This window comes from Lucilia cuprina, chromosome 6 (assembly GCF_022045245.1).
Source record: "Lucilia cuprina isolate Lc7/37 chromosome 6, ASM2204524v1, whole genome shotgun sequence".
NCBI classification, from domain to species: Eukaryota; Metazoa; Arthropoda; class Insecta; order Diptera; family Calliphoridae; genus Lucilia; species Lucilia cuprina.
The window spans coordinates 35,931,350-35,949,308 of NC_060954.1; the positions used below are offsets into that span (position 1 = coordinate 35,931,350).

The window sequence follows — 17,959 nt, forward strand, 5'->3', positions numbered from 1 at the left end:
TCAGTTCTAGATCAGTTCTAGTTCAGTTCTAGTTCAGTTCTAGTTCAGTTCTAGTTCAGTTCTAGTTCAGTTCTAGTTCAGTTCTAGTTCAGTTCTAGTTCAGTTCTTCAATTCAATTTGTTCAATTCTAGTTCATGTGCAATTCTTGATCTTATTCAATTCCAATTCTGTTCTAGTTCTTGTTCAGTTCGAATCTGAAATAAGAAAATAAATATAACAATAAATTGTGTTATTTGTTCTCGAATTGTCCTATTCATGAGAAAATGCATAATTATTTAATTGTATAAAGTATTTTTTGCACTTCGAAGCAGTCACACTTAATAACGGCAAACTAGATATTTTAGAAAATAGCTAAGAGTTAGTTGCTTTTACATCACAGAAAATTTTACAAACTTTGCTATCAATGTACAAAACATAGTTTGATTCTAAAGGATTATTTTTATCGCAGAATATATGAAATTAAGTTCATATTTATTTAAACAGTTATCTAAGGTTATAACAATGAAAAAAGCAGTTCGTTACATGCTTTTATTGGCTTGTGAAAGTCGTTTTATAAAAAAATTATATGTACACATATAATCATATAAATATAAATAATTTTGTTAAATAAATCAATATTAGAATTAAACGATTAAACAAAAAAAAAACAACACAGCAAATTGCAAACAAACAGCGAACCAATTTTTTACCGTTTCCTCACTGGGTTGTGATAATTTCAATAACCTGTTATGTTTGCGCTGAAAAAATATTTCAAAATAAGGTAATTGATTTGAAAAAAAAACAAGAAGAATTTGTATAAAGACAATAATAAATATTTAAAGATATAACAAAGCAGCATTTAAATTGTAACATGTGGGTTCACTAAAAAGTACAATAGCAGTTGCAGTACCTATAGAATTTTAAAACTAAATGTGAAATAATGATTTCCTTACCTTACGGGGTGGCGCAATAGGACCTTCATCCATAGAACTAATACTTTCATTCGATTGACCATTCGCTATTTCACGTTCTGAAAATAAACAAGTACGAATAAAAATATGAAATTATTTATACAAAATTGTTAATTACCTGATGATGGCGGTCCGGGAGGTGGTATTTTTGGACGTGTTAAAGCAGATTTATCAACATGTTTCAATGTTGGTATTTCACCTGCAGGTGGTAATACTAATTTTGCACCAGCCAAGTGCAAATTTCGATTTAACGACTCACCACTGGGCGAGCGTTTATGACCAAATGTTGTCATGGCTGGCAATATGTGATGGCTTGTGGGTGGTGGTCCACCGTTCGGATCCTGTGAAACGAGTTTATCGAAACGTTCATAGAAACTACCACCATGTGATGCTGAACTATTGTGACCCATAATGCGAGGACTACTATCTACGGAACGTAAATGTGGCAATGTACCATAGTTGGCATCCATCGATTGATTCTTTTGATTGTGCGTTCTTATATCGTTTGTATCGAAATTTTGTGAATGTCTGGGAGCATGCGGCAATGTACCATAGAATGTCGATGAGTTTGTACTAGTACCCGGTGGAGGTGCTGGTGCTGTACGTTTTTTCAAAGAATTCATATTAGCTGAAAATTTAGTTGCACAAAAATATACACATTTTCACTAATTTACAAATGGAAAAATATTAAATTTACCTGTAGATGTGGATTTTCGAGCTCCACCTACAAACTCACTGTTACTTCTAGGTCCCATACGACCACTCTGACTGGATGCCGAACTAGGACTGGAACCTCCACCAGCAGCTGCACTATTCGTACAGCCTGCATTTATGTTGCCGGCACTACCCAAATACTGACCAAGTGACATTTGTTGTTTCGGCGATGTACCGGCAGACTGTTGATACATGGGCAATGTAAACTGTCGATTAGGGCAGTTGGCTATTGGACTAGAACTACTCTGTATAGAATCACAAGTTGAGGAACGAGAACGTAATACGGGTGAATCACCACCAGCGAAACTTGGCGGACGGGAGCGTTTCTAAAATGAAATCAAGACATATTTATGGTTTTATTACACGTTATATACCACAATACATTTAAAGCTACCATGGACTATAGTCCAGAGTATATCCTACTATTGTGGCTACAGGTAATAATTCTTACTATAATCTATAGCTGAGACTATAGTTTCTAGTCATGCATACAATATATATTCCACTCTTTTCTATAGTATATATAGTCCAGTCTATGGTCCAGACTAGAGCTCAATCTATAGAGCAGACTAGAGACCAGTTTATAGTTCATACCATAGTCTAGTATATAGGCCAAACTACAGTAAAGACTATAGTTCAGTCTATTGTCCATACTAGAGCCCAGTTTATAGTCTATACTATAGTCCAGTCCATTATCTAGACTATGGTCCAATCTATAGTCGAGACTATAGTCCAGTCTATAGTCGAGACTATAGTCCAGTCTATAGTTGAGACTATAGTCCAGTCTATAGTTGAGACTATAGTCCAGTTTATAGTCGAGACTATAATCCAGTCTATAGTCTAAACTAAACTACAGTCTATAGTAACATAGTCCTGTCTATAGTCTAGTCCATAATCCACTGTGTATTACAGACAGACTGTCGAGAGTTTTACTGGAATACTCGAGCTATCTAATCTCTTGCCAAAGTAGTCACGTTGTAAAAACAACCACACTACTATGGCTCTGTTGATTCGGCAACAGCACCTAGAGACGTAACCGGTGGACCGAAGCACGATCCATCAATAAGCCGTAGACATCGTTCTTACTCACAGTGACACGCTGTGGCAAGTCTGATATGAACAGAGTAAACTCTGAACACATCTGGACAAGGAAGGAAAATTAATCGGTATCTCTTGTATATGATATCTTTCATCCATCATCATTCAACCCAGCACACATCTCATTTATTCGACACATTCATAGAGAAAAACATACGACACACTCATTTAGGTATACGGGTGGGGTAAGGCCCGTATACCTCTACATTCATTCTATATCATATACAATTGACACCAACCCATTTCCAACGCTTAGTCCCACAGTCACTCCTCTGTGGGGTATCTGTTGATTTTCGGCAACAGCACCGAACTCTTATCCCGAAATATTGACTATTATCATGCATCAGTCTTTTAACCGCCACATATACTCTTCCCGCGAATTTGGGTTCAAGCAACAGCCACTACGTGGATCCCGAAGGAACCTCAACCAACTGACCAGCCAGGACATAGTCCTGCGGGCAACTGGCCACCCGTAGTACCAGATTATGCGGTGCTCTGGTCAGACCTCTGGCAATCTATGCAAGGACTAAGCCAAGCGGTAGACTGAAACAACCAATTTTTCAGTCCCGGTCAGACTGGAGGTATTGGGCCCTCTTTATACCCCGGGATTGCAATAACACCAAGGCGGAGGTCTTCGCCAAGGTAACATGCCCCCGGGGGGATGTGTATTACAGACAATAGTCCAGTTGTTGTTGTAACAGTTCGACTGTGGCCCATAGTTCTTTCCTGGGGAAAATAGTTTCGGTTGATACAGCTGTCGCTGGGTTGACAATCTTTGGCCGAGTGTGACTCGGGTCGTTCCGGAGCAAAGATCCAATTGTCGTGGGAACGTCATATCTACCGATATGATTATTGATAAGAGTCCATATAATTCGACATTTGGAAATATCGACATTCTTACATATTTTTAGAGAAACATATCATCTATATTTTCTGTGATCCAAATTAATATTTCTACTTACACGTTCATCAATCACAGTATCATCATCTGAAAAATCTGTAGAACCATCTTCATTCGGCAGATTCCAATCAGTGTTAATGTGATCAAAAGCACTTTTCTCACGTCTCATGGCACATTCAATCTATAATTTAAAAATTTCCATTTATTACACATAAATTCCAACCATTCAAAACTATGCATAACATACCAATTCTTTACACACGTTATGGCCCATTTCTTTGGCTATGTCCAGCGCTGTTTTATTTTGTGAATTACGCAATTCATAGTCAGCTCCCGAACGCAATAACAATTTAATACATTCACGTTTATCGTGTAGAGCACACAAATGCAAGGCGGTATTTTTTCCGGTAACATTTAATATACTGGGTGGATTGGTGGCTTTATTAAGACCTTTTGGTGGCATATTTTGTATGAGAAAATCAACAATGTGTAAAGTGGAACCCTGTTCTCTTAGCACGGCTAAATGAAGTGGAGTTTCACCATCATCCCAGGAGGGTAAACAACATGTGAGATCAGCACCCTCAGCCCAAACTTGCAACAGTTGACTCATATCGGCATTAACAACAGCCTGTTCCAGGTCACAGCGTAAATCATTTTCATCAGCACAAGTGCGCATCACATAGCGTTTCGCCACATATTTGGCTCGTATGAAATCATAACGTTGTTCCCTTAGGAGGGTATTAATATTATAGTTATATAGTAGAAATACTAAACAAAATAACTTACATTGTACTATCAGGTGTTAGTTTTCCTTTGCCCAATGTTGCTTCCATAATCTCATTTAAAGTATGATTACCCATGGCACGAGCTATCAACAGATTGGCTGTAGTTAAATTATCCAGAGTTAAGCTTTGTATACGCGAATGATGTACACCAAGATCTCGATGAACGCCTGAACATTGTATACACACCAGTATACCAAAATTCAGACTAATCCAAGTGACATCGTTGCGTGAGCCACAATCGCAACATTGATCGTTGCCCGGCAACATTTGGACGTATCTAATGAATATTTCAATAATGTAGTTTACAAAGAAATAAAAAAACATATTCCATTTTATTTACCTTATAACAGTCTTTTGTAGCTCAACTAAACTAGGACTCATTTGTGGATTTGCATGCTGGAATGCTTTAGCTAAAGCTTTTTCTTTACAATTAACCAAAACAGCCATCCAGGCTTTTTGATCAGCTTCATCTTCAGCTTGAAAATGATATGGACGATTATCTGTATAACACATCAAATATTTAATAATTATTTAAATTTAGAAACTATTTTATGCATTTTACTTACAACTGATTAAATCAAAGCCTCGCTTATCATCAGGCACTGGTTTAATCTGACACGTTAAAAGATTCACTCTTGTAGGTGGTTTAGTTTCATCCGCATGACAAATATCAAGGAAACCATCACTGGTAACACGACATCGTCGTTTCTGCCACACCCTTCGCACTTTGCCCTCACTTTTCTTTAGTAAATGTCCCGATCTTGTTACGCCATGATGTTTATCACCTTGCAGCTGATGTAGGGAATATCCAGTACCTCCTCCACCTTTATCCGTTGGCACATTCTCGACACGCTCAAAATCCGGCGTACTTCGCAATAACGTTCGCAATTCCAATAAACTACAACGATCTTCATCTTGTCGTTGTTTAATTTTATGTAATTTATCACTTAAATCACTAATGTACGTTCCAAAATGTTCAATTGTCTGTAGGCCGTCTTTGAAATAACTGAAAAAGGATATTAAATGAATTAATTAGGAATATAGATTTGATAAGAAAACTTTTGTAAATTTAACTTTAAATATATTATGGAAAATGTAGTTAAAAATTCAAGTGTAAAAAACGACTGACATGATGACAAACAAGACAGCATTTGTTTGTCATCATGTCAGTCGTTTTTGTATTCTTTTGTCTATTGTTGTAGCAGCGACACATATAAAGTCGGTGTGGCTGGGTTGTCACACTCCGAGTCGTTCCGATTGTCTATCGTCTTGTTTGTTGTGGTAACGGTTTTGTTATTTTCCCTTAGGAAATAAACTTCTATTGCTGTGTTGTTGTTGTAACAGCTCGACCGTGGCCGATAGTTCTTTCCTGGGGAAAAAACTTTCGGTTGGTACAACTGTCGCTGGGTTGACAATCTTTAGCCGAGTATGACTCGGGTCGTTGGTGTATTGCAGTCCCGAGGTAAAAGTGCTACCCATACCTCTAGTCTGCCGGGACTATAAACTTGTGTTCACAATTCAATCATTGACTTGACCTTGAATGAATTGAAAAGAGGTCTAATCAGAGCACGGGATCCACCTAGTGGCTTTAATTTAAACCCAAATCGCGGGAAGAGGGTGCTTGGTTAAAAGACTGATACATGGTGAAATATAATTTTCAAGATACATTTCTTTTATCGTTCCTAAATGCTGGATTAGTACAAATTAAAGATCATGACTGTGGATTAATAAAATCTGGGATTTGAGTTGATAATGCAAAAATTGGGTATACAAGGCGGAGTTTTCTGATGTCTACTCTGATTCTATAGAGAGAATGGAGTAATTGATGGATTTGACCTGTCTAGCTATGGTGTAGCAATAAGGGACGGATGGACGTGATACAAGGTCGTCACTGCCCTTTCTTTAATTTATTAGAGATTTTCCTACATGGTATGGAGTGACTACTTGTCATTTGCGACTACTTGTCATTTAGTGTGATCCATGTTTCGGACTACCAATTATGTCCCTATAGCTGCTGTTGGCGAAACAACAGAGCTATAGTAGTGTGTCTTTCCTGTCATTCCCCAACGTGACGTACTTGAGCAAAGTGATTGTAGTTGGACCGGACCGGACGGTCCATGTACAAAAAATTGCAACCTGCGTGTAAGATACACAAAGGGGCAGTGGTGAGTTTTTTTATTTTTTATTCACCCAGTGGTTGTAAAAGTACCACCGTGAGATAAGCCCACACGCCAGGTATTCACGTAAAGCACTTCGACTTCATGTCTTATAGTCGGCCTTGACCGATCTTATTGTTTTTATAACATTTACAATTTTGTGTGTTTTTTTTTTTGAGATATTTCTCGGAATAATTGAAATCCATAACAACACTTAAAAAATGGAATTATAGATCACAAAAATCTCAATTACTATTCCTCAGAAAATAAAAAAAAACAAGATGTACAATGACAAACAAATAAAATCGAGATATTTACATAAAAACACATAAAAAATTTTCGCAATAAACAATTTACTATTCAAAACATGCACAATAATCACAAATTTGGAATATGCTGCTGGTGGTTGTATACAATTTCACTTCATACGGGTGTTTAAAGCAAATATTGGCGTATTTAAAATGATCTTACAATAATACATTACTCGACTCTAATACATGTACATAATATACATATACAAAATACATACATACATATATGTACATAAAATAATTCGGTTAGTATTGTACTTACTTATTCAAAGCATGATAGTATTCGATAAAATGCTGCAGCAGCTCGATGCCAGTTTTTGTTTTGATTTCCTTATATTTCAGCAAATACTAGAAAACAGAAACAATAAAAAATAAACAGTTTTAAATTACATTTGTTTATACAAATATTTTTTATTTGGTATCGTATATATTTATGTTTTAATAGAGAATGTGTAAGTTGGAAGATTAAAATATGTTTTATAGTGTGATGTGGTTTTAAATATATTACCTCGCATGTTTGTAATTGATAGAGACGTCTTTCCTTTTCCATTTCATCAGCCACAACGGCAGCATCAATTTCCGTTCTTACCATGCCGGCTTCTTTGGCTTGTGCCTTTTTCTCTTTTTCAATTTTTATAAATTTAGCTTCATAATCTTTGGCTGCCTTATCAAAGGGTCTTTTCATTTCACCCTTAACACCTCTCAATTCACTCTTAAGCATTGTATCTACCGGAAACATAACAATATTATTGATATTTTGCATCTGTAATAAAATTAGCAAAAACCATAATAATAATAATTAATTCGTTACATACAAACACACATATTTCGAATATTTTATTAATCATACCAAAGTTTTCATTAATGCACTCAATTCTTTTGTTACCACCGAAAATTTAAGGAATGCAGCACCAATATCTGGTTCATCTTGATCTATTACTTTGCCACCCAAACGTTCTAACGCTCTCACCAAAAACATTTCGTTGTCCACATGTGCTGCAAAAAAAAAAAATAAAAAAAGAAAGGAAACATGTTAATAAAGGAAATTGAAAATGGATGTTGCAAGCAAATTTTAAATGGAAAAAGGAAAGTAAGAAAGATTATGAAATGTGTTTCTGTGTTTAGTTTATTTTGTTATCAATATATTTATATACATGGATGTACAGTGAATCAATTAAGTAATTTGCTATGTACAATTTTATAAATTTTAAGAAAAAACTTTATTTGAACAATTATTTTTAGCAAAATAAAGCAATTTGTTTGTTGTATTTTTTAAAGAATATATTATATTTTAATTTTCTACCATAAAAAGTAAAATCGTTATATTAATTAACGAGATTTTTGATAAAATGTAAATCTATTGTTAATTTTTTGGGTCAATAAAGTATTTTGCTTTTTTAGGTTTTTTGTTCATTTTTTTAATATTACTGCATTATTTTATAAAATTTAATATTTTTATTACTCCTATATATTAGAATAACATTTTTTAGATATTTTAGTAGTGGAACAACTAAATTTGGACATTTCTTAACCGATTTATTATCCTATATACCTATCAGAATTTATCAATATCTGACTTAACATGAAATCTATCGTTTCTTTCATTAAATTTCGAAAACAATAAGTAATTTTGAATTGGATACATGATATATTAGATAATCAATGGATTTAGACCTAGACAAAATATTTTTGAGGTATAAATCTATATATTATAACAAAAATAATACGGGTTTTTGGTCATTTTGTATTGATAAACAAAAACTACACTACGGAAACTCCATCTATTTGAGTAGTATTGTGTAAATTTTATTTAGAATTGTATAATATTGATTCTTATTCAAAAAATCTAACATTAAGAACCATCCTAGCCACTCTAAGTATGGGGACATCACCATATACCACTGTAGAACTATTAAATGCTAAAATCTTGATTTTCAACCTCACATTTTAAATTCTTTATTTTATGAATAAGATACAGTAGGCGTATTTGGATCTGGATAGTTATTCTTGATTTGGTTCTATATATATATATATATAAGTGTATGTATTAGGTGAAAAATATTGCTTTTGTTGACATTACGGTATGATAACCACTTCTATTTTAAAATATCTAAATTTGGTATTTTTCCTGTACTACACGACAGTTCACTTTACATTGGTTCCAAGCAACCTAAGGTCTGTTTAGAGGTCTAAATTTAAACATAGTGTTGCTCCTAGTTCGTATATAGATTTTGAAAAAGATAAATCAGGAGTCCAATAAATTCCAAAAATAATTAAAAAATAAATTGAAAAATCCAATGAAATTAACCGGAATTCTCAATATGCAAAATACTTTATTGACATGCAAATTCTGATGAAAAATAATAAAATGCAACAACAAATGCACCAAAATTTATATTTTAATATTTTTTCTAATTTTTCCCATTTTACACAATCTCTATTTTTAATTGGAAAACATATATTTACTTTTTACTTGTTTTTTTTTCGAATTTTATTTATGAACAAAAAACAAAATTCTCTTAAAAAAGGTAGGCAAAAAACTTAGTTGATTCACTGTACGTACATAAGTATTATCGATTTATTTTAAATGCAATATATAATTGCATTACTACTAGCACACATGTTAAACATACTTGTTCGGGAGGAATAAACAACATGTTTGTCATGTGTAAATCAAAAATTTGTTGGAAAACTTACTATTTCCTGAATTGTGTATGGCCTTGACTGCCTTTTTCAGTTTTGTTAGTCCTTCACGGTCGAATTCCAAACGCTGTAAATAAAATAGAAAACAAAAATACATTACAAACAGTTTTTTGTATTGAATTGTTTATTTTATTTATGTATTTGTAAAATATATTATAAAAAAATATATTTAAAAAAAAACACTAAAAAACAGAACCTAAAAATCATATACGAAATTTGGCAAGTCACACATTGACCCAATTATACTTTTCTTAAGGCAAAAGTTGCTCTAAAACCAAAATTTTAAAAATTCCTATATTTTGTCATATTCGAAATGTTATAAGAGCGCAGTTATCTTCATTTTGAAAATAAAGGTTTACCCTCTGTTATATCTTGTTTCTTTTCTAGATATCTTATCCTAAAGAAAGTTTCCTTGTCACGGGCACATCGCTTTATACACTGATGACTTGTCCTATAACGGCCATTAGTCATTTTACCTAAACCTAAGAGCAGTATTATTAAAACATATATGTATGTTTTAATAGGAAGAACATCTGCCAATCTTTCCAGAGCCTTGTTTGACGTAGTTCTCTTTGTCCCATTTATACCCAAGCAGAATGTAAACTTAACTTCCTACAGTGGTTTTATATTACACTTTCATAAATTCACTGTGTTACAATAGGAATAAGGCGTCTTGGTTGACTCCGGCTTAAGTTCATATACAGGACCTCTTCAGCCCTTCTACACAAATGGTTTCGTTCCTTTCTCCTTAAAAGTATTACGACATAGTCTGCTTAGCAGACATACCTAGTGAGTCCTTCCTAAGAAGGTTATTCATTGTCATTTCAGAGTATAAAGGAAAAATGATATACTGAGAGTAAAAATATTATCTACCTATATTGGGGTTAAGAATATTAATGTACATATTAGGGTTCTATAGTTTAAACGAAAAATCGACTTTTTGTATTTAGTTAAAATTCGACTTTTTGCATTTAGTTAAAAGTCGACTTTTTGCATTATATGAAATTTCTATTTTTCGACTTTTCGACTATATGTATTTTATAAATAGTCGACTTTTTGACTTTTTCGACTCTTTTTTTAGACTTTCATTAACAAAGTCGACTTTTCGACATTTTTCACAGACGATAGTCGAGTTATCGACTTTTTTATAAAACATATGATACCCTACACCAGTTATGAATATTAAATGTGATTTATTCTTTATAATAATTTATCGTTCCGATACATTTAAGCTATTTATGGCGTATTTGCCAAATTTCATCCAATTATTTTGAAAATTGCGACCTGTACCTTGCGCACAAGGTTTACATGGACAGCCAGCCAGCAGACGGACATAGCTAAATCGAAAATCGAGAAAACGATTCTAAGCCGATTAGTATAATTTAAGGTGGGTATAGAACGAATATTTTTGTATGTTACAAACATCAGTACAAACCCAGTAAACCCTTTCCACTAAAGTGGTGTAGGGTATAACCAGGGCACACTTAGAAAGGTGACTGCATCTCTGCAACAATTAAAAAAAAACTTTTCTTTTGTACTAGAATTAGACTAATGTCAAAAATGACATAAGAAATGTAAACAAATAACATTCTTAACATATAAACAATAACAAATTTTGAAAAAATCGAAAACTCGAAAATTATAGAAACAAGTCGAAAATTTAAAAAAAAATGGAAAAAAGTCAAAAACTCTAAAATAGTCGGAAAAACTCGAAAAAGTCAAAATATAGTCGGAATAAAGTCGAAAATAGCCAAAAAGTCAAAAAACCGAAAAGTCGAAAAAAGTCGAAAGAAGTCGAAAATAGTAAAAAGTCGAATAAATCGAAAGTCGGAAAAAGAAAGCAAAATATAGTCGGAAAAAGTCGAAAATAGTCAAAAGTCGAAAAACCAAAAAATCGGAAAAAGTCGAAAGAAGTCGAAAATAGTAAAATAATAGTCGGAAAAAGTCGAAAAAAGTGGAAAAAAGTCAAAAACTCTAAAATAGTCGGAAAAACTCGAAAAAAGTCAAAAAATAGTCGGAATAAAGTCGAAAGTCAAAAATAGTCATAAAGTCGAAAAAATCGAAAAGTCAAAAAATAGTCAGAAAAAAGTCGAAAATAGTCAAAAAGTCGAAAAAATCGATAAGTCGGAAAAGGTCGAAAAATGTCGAAAAGTCGGAAAAAGTCGAAAAGTCAAAAAACGTCAAAAAGTCGAAAAATGGAAAAAGTCGAAAAGTGGAAAAGTCGACTATTTATAAAATACTTATAGTCGAAAAGTCTAAAAGTCGACTTTTAATTAAATGTAAAAAGTCGAAAAGTCAACTTTTAACTAAATGAAAAAAGTCGACTTTTCGTTTCAACTATAGAACCCTAATGTAAACAATAAGAACTTTTGACATTTTTGCATACTCTACCCAAAAATAAAAAAATAATCAGCTGCTTTATTGCAGTCACCACACTTTATTATACCATGGTCTGTCTACACTTGCTAAAACGAAAATGGGAATTCCCCTTTTAATAAGAGAGGATAAGTGAGAAATATAATAAAGCAAAGCAAAATCAAAATAAAACAGCAATCAGTTTTCATTTGAGTTTCATTGAAATAATACGTATTTTTGTAATAATTAAACAAAGAAAATGTCTACGAAAACTGCCATGATATGCACAAAATGCAAAGAAGTTTTAAACAGTGAAGATGATATTTTTGGTACAAGTTGTGGACATTTGTATCATTTCCTTTGTCTGCGTGAATGCCACGGCCGGTAAGTGTACTATCTTTAGTTATTAATATTTTGCAAAGCAATAGAAACTTTCATATTATGTCTACATATAGATCAACGAACTGTTCACATTGTGAGTCATACAAGCCATGTATGTTTAAAATGTTTTTGGAATTTGGTGAAGCGATAAACTGGAAGGATCAAACAAAAACAATTGAACTTCATAACAAACTGGAAGAAAGTAAACAGGAATTAATTAATCTTGAGGAAAAATACAAGTACTCACAAGTGGCGGTGCAAAAACTTGAGGGAAAACTAAAAAAACATAATGACGCACTGAAAAGTAAAGATATCACAATGGCAGATTTAGAGGAACGCATAACAACTTTAGAAGAATTAAATAGTGTTCTGTCTGCCCAATTAGAAATGAAGACAACGAATAATGATAATACTAATAATATAAAAGAATCGGTAGTGCAAAACCGAATAAAAAAGTTACAGAATTTATCGGAAAAGTCGGAGCAAGAAATTGCAAAAAATTCTAAAATGTCAATAGAAAATATGAAATTAAAAGCATTTCTAAATGTAGCAAATAATGAAATTGGCATGGATGCAATAAATCTGGCAGAACTTATGTTTGACAGTAATCAAACTGAAAACACTGATCAATCAAAAGAAAACGGTAATCATATTGAAGAAATTGTTTCTCATACAGAAACAATTTCGAAACCAATCAATCAATGCAGTGGGTTCACAAATACTCCAGAAAACTCTAAACAATCGGCATCAAGTAGCCCTGAAAATACAAATGATTCCCATACCGTTGTAATTCGCAATTATCTTATCCAAGATTTAAAAAATCCTTTAGAAAGTGTTGTCATCGATATAGCCTCCCGCATGGATATGAATTTATGTACTTCAGATATACTCAGAGTGATTAAAATTAAGAAAAATTTGAAATCAGTTTCCCTAATTGTAGTATTTAAAAACTCAGAATCTCGCCAAAAGTTTCTTAAGAATAAAAATCGTTTGAAAAAAAATAAATGTACAAAATATTTAGAAATATCTGCAAGTACAAAATGAAAATACATACAGTGAATCAATTAAGTAATTTACCTATGTAAAATTTCAAAAATTTTAAGAAAAATCTTAATCTGAACAATTATTTTTAGCAAAATTAAGCGTTTTTTAATAATATCTTTTGAATTATCGTAATTTAACGAGATTTTTCATAAAATGTAAACATATTGTTAAATTTTCTAATATTTCTATATTATTTAATAAAATTTAATACTTATATTACATTTGAAATATGAGTTTTAAGATATTTTTGTACTGATACAACTATGGAGGTATAAATGTCTTGATTTGGGTTCTAGTGTATGTACTAGCTTAAAAATATAGCTATTAAAGGACCTTAGGTAATGATAACTACAACTGTTTAAAAACTTTACAGTTTATACGATATGGGCAATGATAATTTAAAACTGCCCATTAAAGCGATATCAATCACTTTGTAATTCCCACTACAATTGGATCTTCGCACCGGAACGACCCGAGTCATAATCGGTCAAAGATTGTCAATCCAGCTACAGCTTTATCAACCGAGATTTTTCCCCTGGGAAAGAACTATCGGCCACAGTCGAATTGTTACAACAACAACAACTTTGTAATTAAGTTAATGTCAAGATTTGCTTAGTGAACTCTCCATTGTATACTGTCCAATAGTTATTTGCGATTACGTGGAATTCAGTGATTATATATTATCGATTAAATCATTTCAGTTAGGGTACGGATTTCGGAAGCTTGTGATATCTGTATATAGAAGATATTAATAAGTATATTTCGATTTCTGCGTTTACAATGTAGATCACCATGTCGGTTATATTTCTTAGAGCAAAAGATGACTTTACATGGGAGCTTACGGACATTGTGGTCCAATTTACAGAATTATTTATATACAAAACTTATTCGAGTCAGATTATATCAATATACTGTATACTGAAGTTTTGTTCCGATATAGTTATTAGTAAATGAATTATGATCGTTTTATTGATTATTCTCTATTTATAAGCAAAAAAGTCATAATAGAGATATATTCGAGTCAATAGATATCAAAACTACAAATAATGAAACAACAAAAGCTAATTCCATAAACAAAGTGCTTTACTGGAAATAAATTATAAATAACTGATAATTAGTTTTTTATTGACACAATTACAGATACATTTTAAAATCAATATTGCAAAATTTGTATTAATATTTTTTTAAATTAAGATTGAAGAGCATTTTGAGTTTAAACTTGTACCCACAAATGTAAGATAAGAGTTTATTATATGAATGAAACAAACAATTTATAAATAAAAAGTATAAAAAATACACAAGTATTTATTTACAAAGATATATATATATACAATATACATATACAGACATTCATGATAAGAAAACTCATAAGAAAACAAAGCAAGAATTTAAAATAAAACACGATAAAATGTCAAGAATTCAACATATGTAGAATCGTGTTATTCGAAATAAATGCATGATTTTGAATGTGATTTTTAAATGAAATCAACAAGATACTAAAAGAAAACGCACACACAAGTTATAAACCGAAAAAAAAAACAATTTTTAACAATTATTTCCATCCGGCTTATATAAGTTTAAAATGCACAATTAATATATAGTATACATACAGTGATGAAAATAAATTGAAAGGTTTTTAGTTCTATATCATTGGAATTTAAATTGTTTGATTTGATTTTTTCTTTTTTTTCTTTAATGTTGACCCATACCTCCCCGAATATCATCTAATTTTACTTTTTTTATAAATTTTGATCTTCTTTATTTGCTAATCCGATATCCGAATGTGACATACATATGTTTCAAGTTTTACCAAATACCAATAGAGTATTCATTTTTCTTAGAAAGTAGTCAGTTCCCAATTTTTAGCAGCGTTTAGTAGGTTTCTTTCATTTCCCTCTTAATCTTATAGGCCTACAATAAATTTTCCCATTTAGAATTATTTGCAAGAGATTGTATTTGTTGTCTGCTTATCAAGATTAATCCTTATCAGAATGTCTTCATTTAAGGGTCTATCAGCCCATGGTATTTTCAAAAATTAAAAGCTTTCAATCTTTTGACATCAGTATTTTTAAGCGTTCAGACTCTGTGTATTTTTCTAGTCCAGCTTAAACGGGGACAATTATTATAGAAAATTCAAAAAAGAACCTTTTAAAAAACGAAAAAGTGCCAAAAAACCCCATTTATTACTTACCCTATATGCTTAAATGTATGTCTCTATGTTCAATATTTCTAAGCGAATTATGTAGGAGGGAGAATTGATTACACTGTGATACAAAAGTGAAGAAAAATAAAATGCAGGCATTCTCATATACTAATTCTATTTCGTTATAGTCCATAGAGTACGAATATATTTTTAGTTTTCCCCTATCACTTCGTTAACTTACTTTTTAAGAGCAAAAGATGCGAAAAAGAGCCATTTTTGAAGTTTTAAATTTGAAAAATCATAAGTTTAGTATTTTTCATCCGATTTTTAAATCCGACATTTTTTTAATGATACAAGTGTTGCCTTTTAATCCAAAAAAATAAATCCAAAATTTATGGTAAAATGTCTGAGTTACGGTCGTTTAAGTAAAAAAACTCACACTTTTTTAAAAAATTTTCATTTTCATCATGCTCTACTTTAACCATGATGCAGTGAGTACATCTTTTATTACTTTCTTGAAGAATCACATAAAGAAAGGTTTCTAAAACTTGTTATTTCATAAAAATCTATGAAAAACTGGATGATTTATGCCAATTTTTCTAATAGCATGTTCCTCGAATTTTTGGTTTTCTCCATACAAATTAATTTTTGTATAAAAATGTTTATAAACATTTTTTAAACTTGTTACAAAGAAAACCAGAAACATGAACGTTTTTGTATGGAAGAAATATGCTATATTTTTATAAAACTTAGCACAACTCATAACCTTTTTCATCGATTATCATAAATTGACCATCATTGGAAACCCAACTTAATGTGCCTTTTTTCAAATGTAATAAAAGCTAAAGTTACTGCTTCATGGCCAACTTAGAGCAGTATGAAAATTAAAAATTGTGAAAAAAGTGTGAGTTTTTTTACTTAAATGGCCGTAACCAAGACATTAATCATAAATTTTGAATTTATTTTTATTTTGGGTTGAAAGACAACACTTGTATCTTTAAAACAATATCCAAATTGAAAATCGGTTGCAAACTACCATAAATATATTTTTTTAAAGTTAAAACTTCAAAAATACCTCTTTTTCACTTCTTTTGCTCTTTAAAACTTTTAATTTAAATTAAAAGGAACTAAACGAAGTGATCGGGAAAAATTAAAAATATATTCCTACTCTATGGACTATAACGAAATGGAATTGGTATATGAGAACTTCTGCATTTTTTTTACTGTATCACTGTGTTATCGACCGTCATAATATTTTAAATAATATTTTATGAAAACAATATTAGTTCCTTAAAAATTTGTATATTGCGAATTTCATTGCCATCCGCGCTTTTATAAGTCTGTTGTAGTCATGTATTTTCTGAAGGAAACCTTATATCGTAAACCTTAAATCGAAGTCAGATAATGCTCATTTGCAATACCAAACAAAAAAATTTTTCAAGATTTCAGCTGTCTAGTTCAAAGGGTGTGAAGTTAAATTCGTCGGCCAGATACGTCCCACAACACATTTGTCGAATACGTTCCACATACTGTAAAATTCGTTTTCAAATTAAATTAATTGATTTTTTAATAAAAACAAACGCCAAATAATATGTTTTTGTGAAAACAAGTAAAAATATACTAAAATATATTCCGAAAATAAATATGTAAAATAAAAATTAATTAAAATAAGTGTATATTCATAAAAAATGGTGGTTAAATATAGGTTCAAAATTGTAAAAAATTCAAAGAACGAAAAAGTACCAAAAAGTCCCCTTTATAGGTTCTCACTTAGTACGGACTCTAAGTAGATAATTTATAGCCAATAACAAAACACTGCATCATTCTTAAAGCGACGTTCATGACCACCTTTATAAATAGCAAATATAATAAGACAATTTACCATATGATTATGTGTTTTCATTGTTTATAATGTGTGTCTGAGCATTAATAAAAAAAATAAATTTTTGATTAAATATTCAATGGTTTTCTCGGATTTTTCTCAGATCGCCGTTATTTATGGACCGATTTTAATTAATTTTGAAGAGCGATTTTCTAAGAAGCATGGCATATCGTCATATGCAATTCAAAATGCTCTAAGGCTTACCTTAAAATTCATGAAAATTTAAAAATTCTTTTGAATTATTTACTTCGAAATTGTTAAATATTGAAAGTTGATAATAATTAAAACAAAAATGACACCTTTAGCGAATCCTTGCGATTTAGAGATTACTTTAACAGCTTATGAATTTGTTCAAAGAAAAAAATCCTATTTTCGAAAATCTTTACGAAAACGGCCTATTTGACCAACAAAAACCGATTGAATTTTTTTAAAAATGACGAACCTTACTACTTTTTAATGTATCTTACGCCCTTTTAGTTTTCAGAAAAAAAAACTAATTCTCAAGGGCGTAAGTCTCATATCTCCGTAAGTAAAAC

At 31.4% G+C, this 17,959-nt stretch overlaps 2 protein-coding genes across 2 annotated transcripts in view; one reads left to right on the forward strand and one right to left on the reverse strand.

Moving 5' to 3' along the window:
• Positions 1-608: 608 nt before the first annotated feature.
• The window catches only part of LOC111680808 (arfGAP with SH3 domain, ANK repeat and PH domain-containing protein), a 48,848-nt gene continuing 31,497 nt past the window's right edge, over positions 609-17,959 (reverse strand). The window contains exons 2-14 of the mRNA XM_046953860.1: positions 9,613-9,685; positions 7,766-7,911; positions 7,424-7,678; positions 7,178-7,263; positions 5,015-5,454; positions 4,789-4,948; positions 4,450-4,725; positions 3,911-4,391; positions 3,725-3,844; positions 1,648-1,990; positions 1,069-1,578; positions 933-1,009; positions 609-737 (exon numbers count right to left, since the gene is read on the reverse strand). Of these exons, the coding sequence (XP_046809816.1) occupies positions 624-737; positions 933-1,009; positions 1,069-1,578; positions 1,648-1,990; positions 3,725-3,844; positions 3,911-4,391; positions 4,450-4,725; positions 4,789-4,948; positions 5,015-5,454; positions 7,178-7,263; positions 7,424-7,678; positions 7,766-7,911; positions 9,613-9,685 (3,081 nt within the window). The 3' untranslated portion in view covers positions 609-623. The remainder of the gene's footprint in view (positions 738-932; positions 1,010-1,068; positions 1,579-1,647; positions 1,991-3,724; positions 3,845-3,910; positions 4,392-4,449; positions 4,726-4,788; positions 4,949-5,014; positions 5,455-7,177; positions 7,264-7,423; positions 7,679-7,765; positions 7,912-9,612; positions 9,686-17,959) is intronic.
• LOC124420562 lies at positions 12,168-14,694 on the forward strand. The gene is made up of 2 exons (XM_046953861.1): positions 12,168-12,357; positions 12,429-14,694. Exons 1-2 carry the CDS (start codon positions 12,233-12,235, stop codon positions 13,396-13,398), a joined length of 1,095 nt encoding a protein of 364 aa, XP_046809817.1. The 5' UTR covers positions 12,168-12,232; the 3' UTR covers positions 13,399-14,694.

Excerpts from the sequence above, each read along its gene's own strand:
- LOC124420562 (XM_046953861.1), top strand. The coding sequence starts at position 12,233 with ATGTCTACGAAAACTGCCATGATATGCACAAAATGCAAAGAAGTTTTA. Across the intron at positions 12,358-12,428 it reads CTGCGTGAATGCCACGGCCG|ATCAACGAACTGTTCACATT; the intron begins GTAAGTGTACTA and ends GTCTACATATAG.